General features: G+C 45.4%; 1 protein-coding gene and 1 long non-coding RNA gene across 4 annotated transcripts in view; both read right to left on the reverse strand.

The window, feature by feature from the left end:
• LOC146183562 (uncharacterized) overlaps positions 1-21,072 on the reverse strand; it is a 196,957-nt gene that overhangs the window by 140,670 nt on the left and 35,215 nt on the right. For 2 of the 3 annotated variants that reach the window (XM_084609148.1, XM_084609146.1), the window contains exons 3-4: positions 17,790-17,990; positions 5,631-7,349 (exon numbers count right to left, since the gene is read on the reverse strand). In XM_084609148.1, coding sequence (XP_084465274.1) covers positions 5,631-7,349; positions 17,790-17,990 — 1,920 coding nt within the window. The remainder of the gene's footprint in view (positions 1-5,630; positions 7,350-17,789; positions 17,991-21,072) is intronic. The other variant, XM_084609149.1, reaches the window with a different exon arrangement.
• Positions 10,892-17,450, reverse strand: LOC146183564 (uncharacterized). The gene is made up of 3 exons (XR_014708490.1): positions 16,379-17,450; positions 13,986-14,071; positions 10,892-10,959 (listed from the first exon to the last, which is right to left on the reverse strand). It is a non-coding gene; the product is annotated as an uncharacterized LOC146183564 (long non-coding RNA).

Below are 21,072 nucleotides of genomic sequence, written 5' to 3' on the forward strand. Positions count from 1 at the left end.
TCATTCGGTCCATAAAATGTTACATGGTATCTCACCCATTACTTTGCCACTGGAATGGTTTCAGGTTAAGGGAGAATGGCACCGCAGGGTAAGGATGGGTGGCAAGTTTTTTTTTTTTTTGATGGCTTCAGCTTCTGAGTTTGGAACTTTTCTGGTTACATGATATATAACCTGTTCTCTATAGGCTGCAAGCACCACTAGGAAGATATTTTAGGAGAGAAAAAAGTTCTGCTTGAGGAAGAATATGCTTCTACGCATTTTCGGTGCTAACTCAAGCATGGCATAAGAGCTACTTGTCCTTCCTTTAATGTGGTAGACCTTTTTACTGGACTGTGGAACCGCATATGACTGTTATTTTAATCTGTTGTTTTAAACATGTTTCTTAAGATGTTACATATCTTTGGCAAAGTAATTGAGCAATTTTTTCTCCCATTTTAGTTGCAGACTCCTTTGTGAAGTTATTTCATTTGTACTCAGTTTGCAGAGGCTTTCTTCATATTTTTATGTTTATACAATTTCTATGAACCATAGGGCTCATTTCATTTACTGCTAGTATTTTTCATTGTTCAAATTGTGTTTTTTAACAATGCAGCTGAAAAGGCCTGCCGTCCACATCAACCTATAGCGCTGAAGAGGACCGGCGGATGCCGGTGTGTGGAACATGCGGCGCAGAGGGCGACAGGAAAACAGTCGAGTCAATGACACTGAACATTCTCTTGACTCCGATATCAAAAGGAATGCATCACTGCAATAATCGCATATACCATCTTTACCAGAAAACAAGGCTTGCATCTCAGCCACTTATTGTATGCCAAATAACACCCCCAAAGACTATAACACCTTATAATTTGAGGAAAATAGTGCTCTTTACATTGTAGAAGTTTAGAGCTTGGAGGTAGCATGGTGCTGTTTTGCATGACTAAGAAATAAAATTTGATGCTTTGTAAATTTTTACAAACTATGCATCTGCAGTCTGTGCAAACACATTTCATGCAAAATTCTCATCAAACATTTATCCATTGCTTACACGAATCTTAAAAGTAAGCCTGTCAGTATTCTAGCCATGATTACTTGAATGCCAAAAGAAAATTTTGTAATACACACTGAGTTGTCTGAGTCTCATCCTCCAGTTTCCTATCACTAGGTGCTTTGTGCCTATGAAGCTGGCAAATTAAATTCAATTATGGAGCACGTGAATGGTAGGTGGGCAACACAACTCACCTGAACACCATCTAAAATACAGTAGAACCCCATTGTTACGTTCCTCACTGCTGCGTTTTCCCAGCTGTTACGTCGCTTTCATCAGGTCCCAGCATTGCTCCATAAGATCCAATGTATTGGGATCCTCGTTGTTACGTTGTAGCTGTGAAAACGTTCCCGCATGATACGTCGCAACTGGTCACCACGAACCCGCCTCAGGCAACGCGCGCCGACCATCATTTTGACTTTTGAAGAGTCTTGGCTAGGCTTGGCTATGGAACTAACTTCAAGAAGCCGCACACGAGTTGGAGAGGCCAGCACTAGATGGCCATCTGCCTCGTGAATGTCGGCTAGGTGGCGTGCACCGCCACCGCCAATTCAAAGGGTTCAGCTTCATCCACCCATCCATCGAACCAGTCCATGACAAAGCCGGTCGTGAACCAGTCGAACTAACCCTTGTCCTTTGTATCCAACGACCGTGATCCGACCTTTTTGCGATCGCGCCGCGCAAGCGGAAGGCGCTTTCCCTCCAGAAAAGCTGGACGCACTCAACGCTGTCAACAGGCAGCCAGCGCAGAAAAGAATTGATACTGCCAAAGACCTTGGTCTGCAACCATCGACACTTAACAGCATCATCTCAAAGCGTGCAGAGATTGAAGGCAATGCAGCGCTTTTCGGCCCGAAAACTAAGCAGGTTCGTGGGGCCATGTATGGAAACCTCGACGAGGCTCTTTTGACCTGGTTCAAGCAAGCTCGCGCTGCCGGCGTCAACTTTGATGGCAGCATTTTGCGCAAGAAGGCAGTGGACATCGCCGACAGACTGGGCATCACGGACTTTGCGGCATCTAATGGCTGGATCGACCGTTTCCGGAAGAGGCATGCCATCGCGTACAAGAAAGTAAGCGGTGAATCAGCAAGTGTGAACTTGGCAACAGTCGACGATTGGAAGGCCAAACTATCTGCTATACTAATCGAGGGCTATGCGCCTTGTGACATCTACAACACCGATGAAACGGGCCTTTTTTTTTGGGTGCAGCCGTCGAAGTCCCTAAGCCTGAAAGGAGAAACGTGTCACGGAGGCAAAAACAGCAAAGAGCGATTGACAGTGCTCCTTTGCTGCAACATGGATGGTTCCGATAAGTTAAAGCCTTGGGTAATCGGCAAATATCGGAACCTGTGGTGCTTGAAGAACACTCGCCTGCTGCCATGTCACTACAGAAGTAACAGTCGTGCGTGGATGACGTGTTCGTTGTTCGAAGATTTCTTCGCTACTTCGACAACAAAATGGGATCCCAGTGCAGGAGTGTCCTTTTTCTAGACAATTGTGCTGCCCACCCAAGAGACCCGCAGCTTCTACAGAACGTCAAGCTTGTTTTCTTCCCACCGAACACTACAAGCCATCTGCAGCCGCTGGATGCCGGCGTCATAAAGAACCCGAAGCGTTCCTACCGGAAGTGTGTTGTGAAGCGCTGTCTTGCACGTATTGATCGTGGACAGCAGCCTAGAACCATTTCGGTGCTTGACGCTATGCACTATGTCGCTTCAGCGTGGGCTGCAGTGGCCGCATCAACTGCGCAGCACTGCTTCGCGCAGTGTGGCTTTCGCACGGACGGCGAAGGGGAATTTCCTGGCACAGATGCTGGGGAGTCAGAAGCAGCCTCTTGCAATCAAGAGCTCACTGAGGCCATGGATGCGCTGGGTGCCACGGGACTCACATACGATGACTATGTCGCAGTGGATGCTGCCGTCATGACATCGGAGTGCCACAGTATCGGTGATATTGTTGCGAGCTTGGTCGCAATTGAAGCCGCAGATTGTGATGACGAGCTCGAGCCACACGATTCCGAGGATTTGTCAGATCCGAGCTTTGAAGCGGTCACGTTGCACCTCAAAGCGACGCGGACGGCAATGCGGCTTTCCAGGCTATTCAGAAGCGCCTGGTGTTTTCTAGCAAGCGAAAGAAACAGCAGTCCACTATTCTTTATCTTTTTTAAATCCTAACGTCACTTTGCGGAAATAAATTGTTTGAACACTTTTGCGTTTTCCCGGCTGTTACTATTTTTTCTCAGACCAGTGAAAAACGTATGCACGAGGTTCTACTGTAGTCTACTGTCTTTTCCAGTGATGATTATTGTATACTGTGAATCTATGCTACGATAGTACTGCATTCTAGGCACTGAAAGACTAGTTTGTAAAAATGTACTAACAAAAATCATCACAGTTTCTTCACAAAGGCTGTCGGGCATTCCTAGTCGACGCTGGGAGGAGGTGAAAATATTTGGGCACCGGATCTTCAGTAAGGTAGTTCACAAACTGTTAGAATGCCAAACTAGTCTCCCTGAAGCTTAGCATTGTGCTTGTCTATGATTGTAAATACTTCACAGTTTGTACATTAAAGCCCCACTCCACATAAAGTTTAAAGGGGACGCGGATCTTAAAATCGCGAAAAATGGTCAAAAATGGCAATTTTCAAAAATTGCTGTTTTGAAGTCTTCAATGTCCCAACTATGCCTCTACAAAATATTATAGCTCAATTCCTACTCAAAGTATTATATTATAAAAACTGCAATTCAGAAGCGTCGATGAGCCGAAACCGAACGCAAAAATTTGCACCATTTTAAAGTCGCCGTAGCTCCGCGCAGCACGAACCGATAGGCGCCATCTTGGTCTCGTTTGAAAGCTCGTTTCCCGCTCTCTCTCCTGGAATCTCTCAACATGCTGTAGGTTTTGGTACAGCGGAGCTTTCTGCATCCGTCCGCAAGAGGTGAATCGTCGCGAGACAGCCGCTGATTGGGTAAAGCGAGCGCTCTCCGAGGCGCAGCCCTCCGATTGGCCGTGACGCATGCCTCGCCTCCCGCGACCGCGTTACACTCTTCGTCGTCTGCTTTCGCCCACTGACACGTCATTTTTTGCGCTCCTCTTTGTTTCCTAGCATTTCTCGTTCTGCCTTTTTTCTCATCGTTCCTGTAAATATTTTTACTATCACCTCGCTCCTCTTAGCTTCGAAGTTTTTGTTTTCGTGCGTATTTGTCTGCCTGGTGTCTGTTCGGCGTGTCTCGGTGGTGCGGGACGCGCGCTTGAAAGCAAGCACACGAAAAGCAGTCGGCATATAGAGACGCGCGTTGAATAAGACTGCCACAATGAGAACTACAGCTTCGGTGTTGCCGCAAGCTGCAGGGCCGTTGGCGGATGCGGCTGGATTAAACTTGTCAACCACAGTTTTGCCGATGGACGCGACTGGACCGGCACCATCGATGTCAGCTTCGTTGGTGGACGTCGTGGCTGGACCATGCTGATCGACGTCAACTTCTGTGTTACCACAAGTGTCTGCGGTGGCAGTGGATGCGCCTGGACTTAGCCCGTCGAAAATATCGACTTTTGATGCTCTGCGAGTCGCTTCGAATTCCGTGTCGTCGGAAGCGGCCCAGCCAGCTGAGCTAAGCCTAACGACGACTTCGGCGTTTTCACACGTCGCTTCAGCGCCGGCGGACGCGGCTAAACAGGGTTCCCACGCTCAACGTTTGGACACTGTTTTGCACGGAGGCGGACTGCGCGGAACGCGAAAAATATACAGATAACGCCAAGAAGTCATTGGCAAAGAAGTCCGCGACTTTCTGCAAGTTCGAGCTGATGAACGTCAGCACAGTAAGTGTAGACAACGATCGCGGCGCTAAGTACGTAATCGTTGATATGAGCATACTGAAGAAGCTGTTTGCATCCACAAGCTGCAGCAAGTGTGGGATGGCCAGTGTTCAACTCGCGAAATGCAGCGGAAGAGAGTATGGCTTAACTGTGAAGTTAGTGCTCACATGTTCGAATTGTGATTTCGCCGAGCGGCCCTTTTCGTCGCCGCGAGTGCCCGGGAAATCTAGCATCACACCCTTTGAAGTAAATCTGCGGGCGATGAAAGGCATACAAAGTATAAGGAAGGGAGTGGCTGCTCTAGCGGATTTTTGTGCAACAATGAACCTCTCCCACCGAGAACTTCACCACAAAACACAAGCTACTGCTACAGAAGCAGCAAGTGTCAAAGTGATGCAGGACTTATACAACTTCCTGAACCCAACAGGAAATGTAGACATGATATTTGATGGCACATGGAAAACGAGTAGCCACAATTCAAATATTGCAGTTGGCTGCATTATAGAACTGTACTCTATATCCACATCTTATGTAGAATAGGAATGTACAGGGTCGTCCACTTCTAGCTATAACAGGGGCACAGCTTTAAGTGACATTGCCTCCAGCGTGGGCTCATATCGAAGCAAAGCGACACAAACACTGAAGGTCCCTGCGGTGGTGCTTCGAATGGCCTGCCTATTAGCTTTATTGCATGGCCACGTAAGGCGCAATGAAGCTTTGAAAGCAGTGACCATGTTCTAGCTAGAAGTGGATGAGGCTGTACATACAAGGCACAGTCCATAAATCACCTTCTCTACTCCATCTGCTTGCTCAGCTTCATCTACGAGCTCTGCTTCATGTGTGGGCAAGGCTCCGTCTGCAGGCTTGGCTTCATCTGTGGGCCAGGCTTCTTCTATGGACTCTGCTTCATCTGCGGGCTCTGCTTCACGTGACGGCAAGCCTCTGTCTGTGGGCTCAACTTCATCTGCGGGCAAGGCTCCATCTGTGGACCCAGCTTCTGCAAGATCTGCTTCGTGTGTGGGCAAAGCTCTGTCAGTGGGCTCAGCTTCATCTGCGAGCTCTGTTCCACCTGTGGACTCTGCTCTGCCTGTGGGCTCGGTATTGTTTGTGAACTCAACGTCTACGAGCTCTGCTTTGTGTGCGGGCAAGGCTTTGTGTGCCTGCTCAGCTCTGTCAGTGGGCTCTGCTTCATCTGCGGGCTCTGCATCGTGTGTGGATAAGGCTCCGTTTTCGGGCTCTGCTTCGTGTGTGGACAAGGCACCATCTGTGAACTCTGCTCCATCTGTGGGCCCTGCTTCATGCATGGGTAAGGCTTTGTCTGCATGCTTGGCTCCATCTGTGGGCTCAGCTTCATTTACGAGCTCTGCTTTGTCTGCATCATGAGTGGACAAGGCTCCACCTGTGGGCTCAGCTTCATCTACGAGCTCTGCTTCATCTGTCCCCTCGGCTTTGGGTGTGGGTAAGGCTCCGTCTGTGGGCTCAGATTCATCTGCAAGCTCTGCGTCACTCGTAGGCTCAGCCTCGTCCATGGGCTTGTCTCCATCTGCGAGCTCTGCTTTGTTTGCAGGCTCTGTGTGTGTGGTCTCTGCTTCATCTGCAGGCTCTGCTTCATGTGTGGGCAAGGCTTTGCCTGCAAACTTGACCTTGGCCATTGGCTGGGCCTTGGCTACTTGCTTGTCTATGTTTGGGCTCCTGCCAAGCAGTCGTTTCAGAACTGCAGCACTAGAGGAAGGCTCACCTCCATCTGCAGGTTCAGCCTTGGCAGATTGCATGTCCATGTTTATACTACTGCACAGCACTTTTCTGCCCAGCAGTCTTCGTTTCAAAACTCCATCACTAGTGGAAGGCTCAGCCCAGTCAGTGGGCTCAGCTTTGTCTGCAGGTTTGGCTTTGGCCACTGGCATGGCCTTGGAAACTTGCTCGTCCATGTTTAGACTACTGCACAGTAGTCTTCGTTTCAAAACTGCAGCACGAGTGAAAAGCTCAGCTCCTTTTGCAGGCAAGGCTTTGTCAGCGGGCTTGGCATTGGCTACTTGCTTGTCCATGCTTAGACTACTGCCCAGCCGTCTTCGTTTCAAAACTGCAGCACGAGCGAAAAGCTCAGCTCCTTTTCCAGGCAAGGCTTTGTCAGCGGGTTTGGCATTGGCTACTTGCTTGTCCGTGCTTAGACTACTGCCCAGCCGTCTTCGTTTCGAAACTAAAGAACTAGTAGAAGGCTCAGCTCTGTCTTCGGGCTTGGCTTCGCCTGCCAGCTCGACTTTGTCTGCAGGTTTGGCTTTGGTTGCAGACTTGGCTGTTGGTTTGGCCTTGGCAATTTGCTCTTCTGTGTCTAAACTACTGCACAGCAATCTTCGTTTTGAAACTGCAGCCCTAGTAGAAGGCCCGTCTCCGTCTAAAGACTCTGCTTTGGCTGCAGGCTTCGCTTTGGCTGCTGCATTGGCCTTAGCTGCTTGCATGTCCCAGTATCGAGGACTGCTCAGTGGCTTTCTGCCACGAGTTTCGACCGACTGCAAGAGATACAAAAGGAAGTGAGGTATAAACATTGATTACAGCCATTCCTTTCAGAAAGACCGACAGTGACCCCCAAAGATTTCAGTGTGTCGAATCCATGACACCTGTTGTAGCGGACACATACTGCTGTAATACTGTAATCACTTGTGGTGCCACAAGATGAATATGGCTATTAGTTTCAACCTACATTTACACACTGGAGAGGCAGAATAATTAATTTAAAGGTGTGTATGAGAGAAGCCAACATTTTTTTGTCCTCCTTTCCCTTCCCATGGCCAAACATCCATACTTTAATTTTTATTTTTATATAGCATGCTCTTCGTTGAATACTCTCATCACAGCCCTCATTCTTCTCATGGATAGAGCAATCAATCATGCTCGCTTATCAGAAAAAATTCCAGAAGTGCCATTCATCTCACAATATCTCGCATGCCATCAACAAATAAGATTTTCTGCATGTGAGTTACTGTTTGTGCAGTTTTGCAAAAATTAGATGCTGCTTCTGTTCTTTACACAACAACTAAGAGCAGTGTTCTCTCAAAGGTAATAAGTTTGTAGCATTTCATTATCGAGCTAATTGTCACTACCTGATAGAATAAATTTTGACTAATGCTGATAGCCAACCTTCTTTCATATTAAACAAACAAGTTCGCAACGTTCCTGCCATGTGACATTATAGGATGCTCTTATCTAATCCACCATGAAAAAGTATGCTTCATTATGTGAACAAGTTCTACTACGGCCCATAGCATACTATTAGGAAACAAAAAAAGATGAGCAATCGCTAAAAGCAATCAAGTGAAAGAAAAATGTTTGCTATGAGCTCCAGCAAAGGTGCCAGTGTTAGTTACACAAGAAACGAAGCTTGTGGAAGACGAATGTGGCGTGGCTCAACAAGTCACATCATTTCTAATAATTCCATCAGTAAAAGCCATCACCAGAATTTATCATCAAAGTGCTGGGAATCACTAGGCTACCGTAATCAGCATCATTTGTGTCTAAAGTCCTGGCAGTTTCTCCAGTTTGGCAAATAGCTAAACTTGCAAAAACATGAAAGGTGGCAAACATAACCACTGAAGTGAATATAATGGAGACGCTTGAGTCACCTTAAGGATATAATACAACTGCCATTGCAGCCCTATATGCTTGCTGTTGCTATCTGGTGCTTCTTTATATGTTTAGCACTTGGCTGTTACCCATGTCATGTGACCAGGGCATCTCTCAGCTGCCAGCCCACCTACACAAACTCTGTCAACTGGTTTCATGATACCACCAACTCATCAATCATTAAAGGGGCCCAAAACAGCCATAGCAATACAGTTTCCCTATGCCTAGTATGTGAAAGAATGTCGATGTAAGATAACCTTCCCGCAAAAATTTTTTAAATGCGGCATTTGGAAGCAGAGTTATTTGCAATCAAATTTTGAATATCTGCGCCTTCGCGGCTTCCTCCTCTTTTCAACTTTTTAGCGCGCGCAAAGGCTGGCCCTCCTCCAAGGCCTCGCCCACTGACACGTCACAACTGACGCATCTGCGCTTTTACTTTTTTTGCTTAGCGCCGCACGCCGCAACTTCCGTTTTGTCGCGCTTGCTTGCCGATGCGTTACCGATGCGCCGCCGGGGGCCTCTTGTCGTCTGCTTCATCGTCAACGCCCTTCGGCACGAACTCGCAAGTTTTGTTGCCACGCTATACATCCCTGGCGTTGACCTCACCTTTGATTTTGTGTTACGTCGTGTGCGCGACGGGTGCAGGACAGTTTTGGGCTAGACTGGTCGCTCTCTGGAATTCGCGAAGGCAGTTATCGAAGCGCTGAATTGTTGTTGACGGGACATGAGCGGGAGGTGTGCAGTCCCTGGCTGCGAAGGTATTGCTAGTGACGGGAGGAAAAAAATTCTGCATCAAGTGCTTCAAAACGCCAACCTCCGGAAACAGTGGCTACAGCTCATCGGATAGCCAGCATCGGTGAACAAAGCGTTTATCTACGTTTGCTTTACCAGGATATGTGGTTCGCGATTGGGGGATCCCAACAAGACTGAGTCTGCGTGAAGGAGCGGTACCAATGCTGTTTCTTCCAACCCTGCCGGTAAGTGTAAAATGAAAAGATTGTGATATTAGCTTTAGACGCGTTATCACAGTAGTGTGGATTTTTTTTTTTAAACTCAGGCGATCTTGCTCGACGTTGTGGCATGCATATAGCAAGATTTGTCATGATCACTGTGAACTACACTGCTCAAAATAAACCAGTGGCGAGCTTACGATGGGATTTTATTTTTAATGTTACGCTAGTCGACCCCACGCACCAATGCACCCATATAAGCCGTATACTATCATCGTCGGGGTTCAGCAGCGGATTCTTCAACGGCGTGTACTTATGGGGGTCGAGTCCCTTCTCGGTACTCATTCGCCAAGTCACTTTTCGAGCTCGGGGTCCATAATATCCGTACCGCAGCAAGGGCATGAGGTGTTAGCGAAAGACTAGAAATTCAGAATCGAGATCGCAGAGAGCGGTCATCCGGGCGTTGCGGAGGGAAACTCTCTCGTGCACCTTGCCCGAACCGCCCGAACCTTGAAACCTTCGTGTTTAGGCTCCTCTTGCGTTTGACTATACGATGCCCCTTCGTGAAAGATAACGATCGATTGTAAAGAAAAAAAAAGGAAGGGGATGAGGAGAAGGGGACTGCGTAGTTGTGCGCTGTGGTGTAGTTTGTCAGCCGCGGTTCGGCGTCAGCTGACTGCAACGGAGAATGCGCGCGCCGACAGGAAGTGAACAAACTCTGTTCGGTGCCCGATTATTATCGCAGCATGACTCCCGCCCTGTAGCATTTTTTTTTCGTTTTTTTTTTTTTTTTACGCCATGTGGTGTTTGTACAGAGCGCACTCTGAAATGTCGCGCGAATGGAGCCGCGTCCAAGTTCACCAACCGAGGCAACCAGGAAAGAAACACGTGAAACCGAGATGGGCGTTGATAAGAAGAAAGAGAAGAAAGGAGGGACACTGTCAGGAATGAAGAGATGGAAACAGAAAAAAAAAAGTGCCAAGAGGCTTTACCCTTCAGCAAAAAGGGGGGAGGGGGGGGATCGCAAAATAAACGTTATCACTCGCGTGAACTGGCTTAGTCGCTCAAAGTTGTGCCTCTTTATCCCTAAGCGATCAGCTGCCGGTCGGAAGTGTAAGAGTTGGTTTTGACAGGAGCATAGACAGGAGTTATACACACCTAGATTTTTCCTGCGGAAAGGGCGGGGGGGGGGGGGGGGGGGAGATAAATCGCAACAAGGGAAGAGGACTTCTTCAAATGGTTCACCGACAGCAATAAGAGCAGGAGCCTTCTCCGGTTCCTAAGGGAAAATAATTTGCACGGGTTCTTATAATATGCCTTATGGCAAGCTTGCGTAATAAAAAAAGAAAAAAACAGCGCGCGCATGCAGTAGTGCAACGATCGAGTGACACAGTTCGGCACAATGTTACCAGTGGCTCACAAATGCACATTTATTTTTGTCCCAGATTTTCCAGGAACAGCGGGTACAGATCATCAGCCATCTGGATGGAATGGAAGTGGACCTCGCAGGAGATGGGCGTTGCGACTCCCCGGGCTACAGCGCCAAGTACTGCACGTACAACGTTGTTGTCATTCAGACTGACCATATTCTACAATGAGAACAGGTAAGAATAGGAGAGGTAAGGCAATGCTGCGATACGAAAATTGGCAAGCTGCAATTCCTATTAACTGTGTGAAGTCAGCTGTAGTGCCCAATAGTGCCAGCATGGGGCCTGGCCTCAACTAACGAGTCTCAGTGCAGTCTTTAACAAAAGGCGCCAATTTCTGCATATTATTAGGAGAAATTTATTTCAGCCTCACCAAGAGTGCACTTGGCAAGTGCTGCTTGCATGTCTATATATAAAAAGAATCAAATTAATCATTATATAATACAAACAATTGAATTACAAAATGTTTCATCGTTGCAAACCATTGGGGGAAGAGGTACATTTGCTGACATATATTATTATGTAATGAGGTTTTAATTTCATCTATCTACAAACTGCCACCCAGCTATCTGGACATATTGCAAGAGCAGCAAATCGCCCATACAGCACTACTTTGATGCTTGACGCATTAATAAAGATGCATGCAGTTGCTTGCTTTAATAATTAGGGCGAATACATGGTAATAACATTATTCTATACTGCATTTACTAAGTTAAAAGCTGTGAGCAGGTCAAAGGGCTGTGAAGCAATAGAACCATGGATCCAGACAATCACAAGTCTATGTTGCTGCCCTGGGCCAGGGTAATGATGACCTGATCATCAGCATGTAGTGCAGTTTGTTGAACCACATATGCGATAAGCGTGATGGCCATGATAGACCATACAGCAAATGCCTGCATTAGCTCCTTGCAAACAGGCAATGGATGAGCAGAGGTAATCTGTTTTGTATAGGTTTCTTTTTGTAAAGTTTTTCACTTTGATGTTGTTTGGAAGGTGCACGGCTCACACTTGTGGCATTTGTCAACCAATGATAAATTTAAGAGATAGGTAATGCAAATAGAACTTCACGGAAAAAACTTTTTACACATCCGCACATTACAGCAAGACATAGCGAAGAAAGAAACCCATAATGAAGTGAAGAAACAACATAACGTAAATGTGAGTGCTGAGACTGCGAGATTAATTTAATACTGAGGCAGCTTGGTTATAACGCCAGTAAGAAACACAAAAACAATGGGATGTTCTATACTTTCTTATACTGACAATTGTTTGGTCAACAACACCTCTTAGATTTCTTGTCACAGTAAAATAGCAGTACAAGACCAGGTGTCTTTTAACGAATATGTTGCTAAAACTGTTTTCAACTGCAATGCAGCAGCTGTAAGCAGGTTCAGCATCTATGATTGACTAGAATACACACCAACACTACCAACTCATCAGTCAAATATATATATATACACCGTCGGCGCGTTGTTTTTCCTTCCGCTTTGCATTTCATGCTCTTTATTCCAATAATCATCATAAGAGGAATTCCTGTAAATGTCAACAGTATAAACATTAAAAAAAATATTTGCCTTGCACTCGCAGACTGTTCGCTCCTTTAAATGCTATATATATATATATATATATATGTATATATGTACATTTTTTACAGATTCATGTGCTTTCAGGAAGCTAAACTGCATTCTCATGAACTCCCTGTTCCTGAAGGACATTCGACAACTCTCCCCTAAAGCCCAAACATCCTCCCTTGAATCATTTCATAATTTGGTCATCAGATTTGCTCCCAAATCAATTGCATACTCGGATGATGGGATGCAAGCAAGGTAAATGAATGAAAGAGAAGGATACAACATTATTTTTTACTCCAGTGCCAGTACGCATTCCAACTTTTCTGCATTGCATATGCAAACAATCAATCCTTGCATGAAGCATTTAATGTATGTTCATAATATTGTCATTGTAAAAGGAACAGAGGCCAGAGGAAATAGAACTCAGTAAAAAAAAAATAATCAGAAGTTCATCTATGAAAGCCTGTGCTTCATTCGCACCATATCCTTTTCCTCCTTTCGATTCTTCAACTTGCTAAGTAGCCCAACTAAGCAGATCGCGTTTAGTTAATGCTACAATAGCCACTACGACCAGCACTCCCCTTAGTACAGTGCTTGATCTGGAGCTGTCATGTTATCAGGCCAGGTAATATGAGACCTTACAATTACGACTCACAGGAGTCAATTCTGACATCTGCCAAAAAAGGGCACCCACTATGTCAAGTGAATCCCAACTCCTGCTCAAAGTATGCACCCAATGAGAAATTTTCGACGATCCTTCCATCCTGACATTAAATACTCTGCTGTAAAATTATCTGAACCTATCTTGTGTCTTTCTCTTCGAATCTCAAGACTGCTGCCATGTCAAAGGTAGTTTTCATACATTTCGAGGAGACTGCGGTGCACACTTCTGACATTCTAAGAATGCTTCATATAATATCGTAAAAACATATTTGCTAGCATGGTAGCACTAGCCATTCTATAATCCCCTTCCATAGAAAAAGTGAGACAGGAGGCTGCAGACTGCACAGGCCATCTAAGGGTCCTCAGTGGAAGTCACTGCTCTTACGTTAGAATAGGCAGATGGGATGACATAAAGAACGAAGTTGAGGACAAGCATGAAGCGCAGGCTGAAAAAACACCTCGTCCCTCTTTTGTGCGCCTCATCTTAGTGCAGTCCCAAGACAAAGGCGTTTTTAAAGAACTGGAAGTTATCAGCGCAAGTTTCCGACCCCTCTAGAACCATCTCGAATGTCCCGAGGCTACTGTATTGAAGCTGCAAGAATGCTCAAGGTTCACTTGACCACTTGAACTAATGATGATCGCTAGAATACAATAGCAGGGAGAACACATGTGATTCACGATATGATGTTGTATAGCCCATGCCATACATTCATTTTGCTGCTTGGAGATCATTGCATCACATTCTTATTTCTAAAGGCGCTGAACATAGTAGCTAAATCAGAAGCAATTTCTGCTGCAGTGTTGTGAATATAATGCATAATGGTTCCTTATGGTAGCCTCTTCTGTATAATTTTGCTGGTAGGCAACAAGAAACACATTTTTTTCCAAAGTATGAAAAATTAATTCATATTTACCTTCTTTATAGGTCACATCTGGCTGTAATTCACTTTAATGAAAATTCCTCAAGGCTCCAGGCACAGACAAAAAAAGGAGATGACCGCTGGAAAGTAAGGATGGCAAAAGCAAGGAAAGGACATTTCAGTGTCGCTCCAGTGAAAACGCAGCCTACATTTTGTAAGTTCAAAGTTTGTTCTACTTATAATATTACACGAAAAACTAAGTGCACTGTTGTAATCTCGATGACTATTTCATGCAGCGTACGTCCACAAGCTCCTCCAAGATGTGGAGAAACGGTCTGAGGGCTCTTCGCACAGAGAGACAGCTGCAAGCACAGCTTCAGAGCGTCACTTTATGACGGATGCCTATGAAAGACCGTCAAAAGAAGAACTGATTGCTGCTCACAGACACAGATTTGCTCTTCACAATGACTAGTCAATTACACAGTACAACTGTCACTGTGCTTAACCTAAATGCTAAACAGACTGGCATCATTTTTTAAAAATACACAGCGCAACAAACATAGGACAAGCGAGTAGACGGGAACAGCGCTGACTATCAACTGCATGATTTATTGAAAGAACACTAATATATACAAAAATGCTCTGACAACCAAGTGCGCATGTTCGCAGATAAAACAACATTTCAAGTTTTATTTGCGAACATGCACACTTGGTTGTCAGAGCATTTTTCTATATATTCGCGTTCTTTCAATAAATCATGCAGTTGATAGCGCTGTTCCCGTCTACTCGCTTGTCCTATGTTTGTTGCGCTGTGTATTTTTAAAAAATGATGCACCAACTAGCTAAACTCACAGTTCTTTTGAGACTGGCATCAGCGCCGCAAAACATTGGCCACTGGAGCCAAGGAAATTGTTTCAATATGTTTGCTGCGGCTGACAATAGCTGGAGCGCAGTTTCATATGACTTTTGTTGTCTGAGTGAGTGCAATCTTGTACCCATATCTCTGAGTTTTCCTTGTGGCTGCGGCTAAGCAAAATTGCACACAAAACATGTTGCTGTTTGCTTATCGCGGCAACTACATATGGTGTGCGACTGCTCGCAGGCCTTTCAAGTATTATATCAAAGCTGCCGCTTGAAACAAAAGTAAAAAAGGCAGAGCAACTGTGGGTTCAAGGTGTGTAAGGCTAGGTTGCGAATAATTATGCCAGTCAGAGTTTTTCAGCTTCTTGAGGCCAAACTAGAAGTAAATGGAAATTTCAAGTGAGCCGGCTTCACAAGTGACCATGTAACATCTCTCTTTTCATGGGCTTGCTGTTCCCCATCCGTTAAGCTACACAGTTTACAAGACAACAGTGTAATTATGCTGATTATTATTATGTGCGCGAAATAATACAGTGTTCTTAGCGGCAATTTAAACTGCTGAGCGACTCAATCAACTTCATTCAGATTTTTTTCCTCCTGTCGACAGAAAAACAAATGCTAAGGTAGGAACAAAAGGCTACTAATACAGTAGCTTGATGAGGTTTTTACCCCTGTTTGACATGGACGACAGACAGTCATATTTTTACAGTGATCTGCTAGCGAAAAAAAGAAAACATCAGCAAGTAAAAGAAATGTGCAATATGGACAGGTGCTGTGTCGGAAACAAAGTGTGAGAAATGTACATGTATTTACATTCACTTGCCACTGACTCTTGTACACACTTTGAGTATCTTTAACGCGCAGAACATAAAAGAAAGACATGGTGACAAAAAAAAATATTAAAGTGTCACATACATTCGAATGTACACCGGCGCAAGCATCAGAAACAACAAGGTGGTCAGTTATAAAACTAAGAAAGCACAGTTTTTCACCGAGGAGAGCAATTCTCTAGGAATAATCTCGAAATAAAGCCGTTTTCTTTGTTTCTTCGGTGCGTCCTCATCACTGCACGTCATATTGAATCCTTGCAAGGGCCAGATACAGCATGCGTATCCTAATACTACATGTTTACCGCGGCGGCTTGTACCTCTCCGGCTCTACCGCTCAGTCGCTTGTGGTGAAACTGCGCACGGAGCTTTGATATTACGGTAAACTTTATTTGCTCGTAGGAAGTTAGGTAAGGGTGCTTAATTCGTTGCTGCTGCGTACAATGCAAACCCGCAGTCTACCGGGATCGGGGCCGAAAGCCGCCAACGCCGGCGCACGATTCCGCGAGTTCGCGCACGGCCGAGCCAGGTAGGCGCAGTTGTCTTAGGTAATTTACTATAAGGCAAAAGTTTATAACCTACTACGAGACAAAATGCAACCTCCGTGAGTAGTTTCACGCAATCAAGTCAACGGTTAAGACGGTAGGATTTTAATAGCCGCCACAGTAATGATGCATCACAACAATGACTAACTCATTGCACCTGTGAAACCGTCGCTTATCTGTGCGCTATGTTCAAGCTAGTAAACACATTACTTACCAGCGTATGTTGTCGCCTTGACTTGATCCGAGGTGCGTATTTTGGTTTGGTGGACACAGGAACGGAGCAGCGGTTGCCTCCGAAATTTTGCTGCACTACGTAAGGCGCAGTGGATTGGGGCCCGACATTTAAAGCACCGACTTAATGCTGTAAACCTGTAAGCCGACTTCGAAGTTCATTTCGCATGGGCGACACAAGAAACGAGAACATTCACAGGCGGAAAGTGCCCCGCAAGTACACCGCAAGGAACTGAAACGAGACCGCCGCTTGCGACCGCGCCGCGATTGCCGTGGTGCCTGACCTTGGTGCCTGCGCGAAGGGCAAAGATGCGCGCGTGCGCGCGCGAGACCGGAAGTGCAGGAAAAAAAAGCTTTGAAAAAATGTTTCTGTCTACAGAACACCCTAATTTTCTTTCCTGATAATTAAAAGTTAAGCGTATTTCAATTTTTCTGGCATAAGCGATAGTTTAATGGCTGTGTGACGTCGCAAAGAAGCAGACCAATAGTCATTCGAAAACGCATGCACGTAACAGCGTTGCACAGAGGAGAAGGAGGACTGGCAAAAGTCGAAGGAAAGAACGCGCCAACTTTCGAATGGGATTGTGGGACCTGCACTGCGCGTAGACGTGTATTATTGCGTTCAAATGTGTATCGCAGCATAATCTAGCGACTGAGATAGTTTGTGAGGAGTGCTCGGGAGGTGTTTGTGGGCCCCTTTAAGAACTGCTACAGCTCCCCCAACCCTGGATGTGAGACAGAAAGAGTGGAGCTCCACCATGTCTCACAAGTGAGGTAGGCCTTTATAATTTCTGAGCTCAGTATGCATGCAACAAAGCATTGATGGGAATATGAAATGAAAGACTGCCATAGCAACATTGTTCTCACCAAAAAATAACGCAAATGCTGCTGTCTTAACAATGAATAAATATCACAATGCAAGCAGTCCTTGGATGATTTTTCCAGTATCAAATGATAATATAATTTCAATATTTTTCTGGTCCCTTGAAGTCCAAATTAATGAGCCTTTACTGTGTCACTTTGTAAACAAAATTTGAAACTGCACAGTATACCCAACTCACGCACTCTGATAGCTTCTCTCTCCCAGAGATTAGATGGCCTCCCCACATGCGAGATGAGCACGTTGGCCACAATGAAAGAAAACTAAACGCTAGCCACACTGTCTTAAGTCTGCATGGTAGTAGGTAATCCTATAAGCCTAATTGCACAAGTGAGTAAAGAATTTGTTGCAAGCTTCGACTGCAATGCCCACTGTCCATTTGCATGTCCATGCTTCAGCAAAAGCTACGTTTTTCTAAAAATATATGCCAGTTCTGAAAAACTTCTGCACTTATTCCTCACTGCAATTACTGCCCAAGGGAGAAATTTCAGTTCCAGAATTGAGGTGCCCCTACCTTGACAGGCTTCTTGCCCTTAGAGAATAGGCTGGCAAGTGGGCCGCAATGCTGGATGTGTGTGTAGAAAGACATGAACGCCAAATATGACACATTACATCCTGGCTCCCGGCAAGTGAAGATGTCCAATGCAAAGCTAGCCAGCCGCAGAGCTGACCGCATCTCTTTTGGGGTGAGGGGCCGCTTATCGTTTACCCTTGCCTGCAAAAACATATATATGCACACGTTAATGATAGTGATAAATAGAAAATAAGCACAGCATGTTCAGCATTGCCATCAAGTGCACCCATGCAAGACCTCTTCTTGCACCCAACAGTTTCCTTCTAAAGCTCGGTCTGGTGCAGTGATTCGGCAGGATCTTTCATGAAGATCACAACGAAAATCAAAATTGTCCAGAAATTTTGAACTAACAGAATACAAATTAATAAGGTTTCACTGCATAACAGTAAAGGCTACATCTTGAAAGGTTCAGTTCTACTAAGTTTTTTAGCGCCAAACTTCAAAGCTCTGCAGGAGCATTTCTATAAAAGACAGAATGATCATTCACACTATAACCCCTGACATCAGGAGAAACCAGTAGTATGCATTCTAGGTAGTTTCCAGCAAGCGATGCATGAAATTTGACAGAAAAATATCCCATACTGGTTAAAATACTTCATAAAAGCTTGCTTTCGGTGAAATTAAATGACATTTAGGATCTGAGGGCAAAAACAGCACATCCCCAAAACATCATAATTGACTTTTGCAATAGAAACGTTTCATCAAGAACACTTCTCTTAAATCATGGAAGCTAGAGCAGTTACAAACCAAGCAAGTTGGTGATGCAATGACATGACATAAAGGCAGCTGGTGTCAATACCTTTGTAGATAACATCACTGTAAAACATACCTGCCAACCTAGCAACATGAAAATTCGAGATTGCCGCAGCAGGGGGTCTTTTTTTTTCTGTAGTTTAGCAATTCAGAAACTACTGAGGCTGCAGACATTATAAAAGGCCCACTAGTTAATTTTCTGCAGCACAAGCATAGTTGTTACGATTTTGTGAAGCGATGTGTATCTTGGGATGTCGTTCTTGCCACCGTTCGAAATGCTCACAGGACAGGTGCACATGGTACAGAATCCATACTTGTCATCTTTTTGCAAACTGTCAGAGCACGGAAACTCAGTTGTGTAGAATTTACTAAATACTTGCAAGTACTTCGCTTTCGAAAGCGCCATCAATCGTTCCAACTCCAGGAAACAGAGTAGTTTGGCGTTCCGCACTTCACTCGACAACCTGTGAAAGCCAACTGAAGCCTAGCACATGATCATATAACAACTGGCTTGCTAAATGCGCTAGCCAGCCTGAGGAGAGGCAATTCAGAAAATCCAATATGGCAGCGCCCGTCGGTTCCTTGCTTTCGTGGTGTTGCCGGCAGCTGCTACCTCGAATCAATGTCTGCTGCTGTGCTGCATTCCGGTATAGTTATATTACGGTAATTTATAAAATTATAGCTGTAGTGTGAAAAAAAAATTAAAAGTTAGCAAAGAAAACACTGAGCTGTGATGGCCACTTTTTGGGAGATCTGAAGTCGCATCCATACAATAAATGTAATCGAAATTCGGGAGACTCCTGAACTCGGGAGAGTTGGCAGGTATGCATGCAGGCATTTTTAAAGGCCCTTCAGCCTTTCAAAAGCCTTTGAAAGATTTTTGAGCTTTCGAGATCCTCAATCAGTATTGAACTAGTTGTGCTGCTGCACTGCAAGCTCAATCGCTGTAAAAAGGTTTCATTATCTCACACCAAAATGTTGTGGCACCAAGACTACTGGGAATAATTTTGCAAGCATAGCCTTCGAAATTTCAACACAATTACAGAGGTCCTTTGACTTGATATAAAATTGACTCAATCGTCACTGCAACCACCCGTGCATAGAAGTGCTCAAAGGCCTTTGAGCTGACAGATCACTGGTCTGACAGCCTTAGAAATACCCATGTGACAGCTGTATAAACCGAAAGCTCATTAAGTCAGACAATACTTGGTCCAGCAAAGCTCCAGAGAAATGCGTAAAAAAAAGCATGCTAATTCTAATGTAAGTCGGTTTCACTACGGATAATTCAAACATGTCGCTGCGTCTGGGAAGACTGGTGCATAGCATGTGGCCAAAAACATACCTCTGCGATAGGGCGGCAAGTTAGAAGCTGCGCATATCTGAAACAGGGACAGAAGATGAAACCAGCTAATACCACGGAAGAGTAGGAAAGCCCAAATGGTGCCATGAGCAGCGACAGAGGGCAGGCCCCGGCGGTGGCTCTCTACTTTCTTTTCCACGCAACCTCCGAAATTTGCTATTAAATGCACGTTAATCGAGCCCTGTTAATTTGGAAATATGAATAAGGATGGCTGGCAATATCTTAGATAATGCCCATTAAAGGCTCTGATGCCGGATGGGCGCTACAAGTTATGCGGAAGAAAACATATATTGTCGCGGACAACAGGGTAAGACATGAACAGGGCTAAGCTGTAGGACCAGGCCGCGTTCCGAACACAGCGCACGAGCAGACTTCAGTGTCTTCTTCTTCCAGGTACAGCAAGAACATAGGAAAACCAGGTGGCATTACTCCCTCTCTTAAAAAAAGAAATCAAGTGGAGCGCGAGCGATGGGCAATGTAAGCAAAAACAAAGATCAGCACATGGACAGAATAGATAACGAAGGAAGAGAAGGTGTCCTACGCGATAACGAAACAAGCGCATAGCACACTACCACGTGAAATAGAGCTTCATGTGGACAACGTGCAAGACCTCGGAGCGTGGTTGCCGATGCGAAGGCTGAAACATTACCTGCTGGAAGAACTTCATATGCCACTTTCGTGACACGGCGCAGAACTTCGTAAGGTCCGAAGTATCGGGAAATCAGTTTGTCACACAAGCCGGGCCGACGCACCAGGGTCCACCCCCAAACTTTCTCTCCAGGATGGTATGCGACGTGTCGATAACTGAGGTAGCGGTGTGCATCCGTGCCCTGCTGTTGCTGAATGCGAATACGGGCAAAATGACGTGCTTCCTCAGAGTCTGGAGTAGTGGATGATCATCTGTGCAGCTCGGAAGCATGGCATCCAACATCGTCTGAACGTCACGTCCAAAGACTAGGCGAAATGGTGTAAAACGCATTGTCTCTTGGGTGGCCGTGTTGTAGGCATATGCGATGTAGGAGAGAATCTCATCCGTGTTTTTGTGCTGCGAGTCTATGTACATTGCGATCATGTCGGCGATGGTTTTGTTGAGTCTCTCCGTGAGGCCAT

This window comes from Amblyomma maculatum, chromosome 7 (genome assembly GCF_055883805.1).
Source record: "Amblyomma maculatum isolate TAMU_Amacu chromosome 7, ASM5588380v1, whole genome shotgun sequence".
Classification (NCBI taxonomy): domain Eukaryota; kingdom Metazoa; phylum Arthropoda; class Arachnida; order Ixodida; family Ixodidae; genus Amblyomma; species Amblyomma maculatum.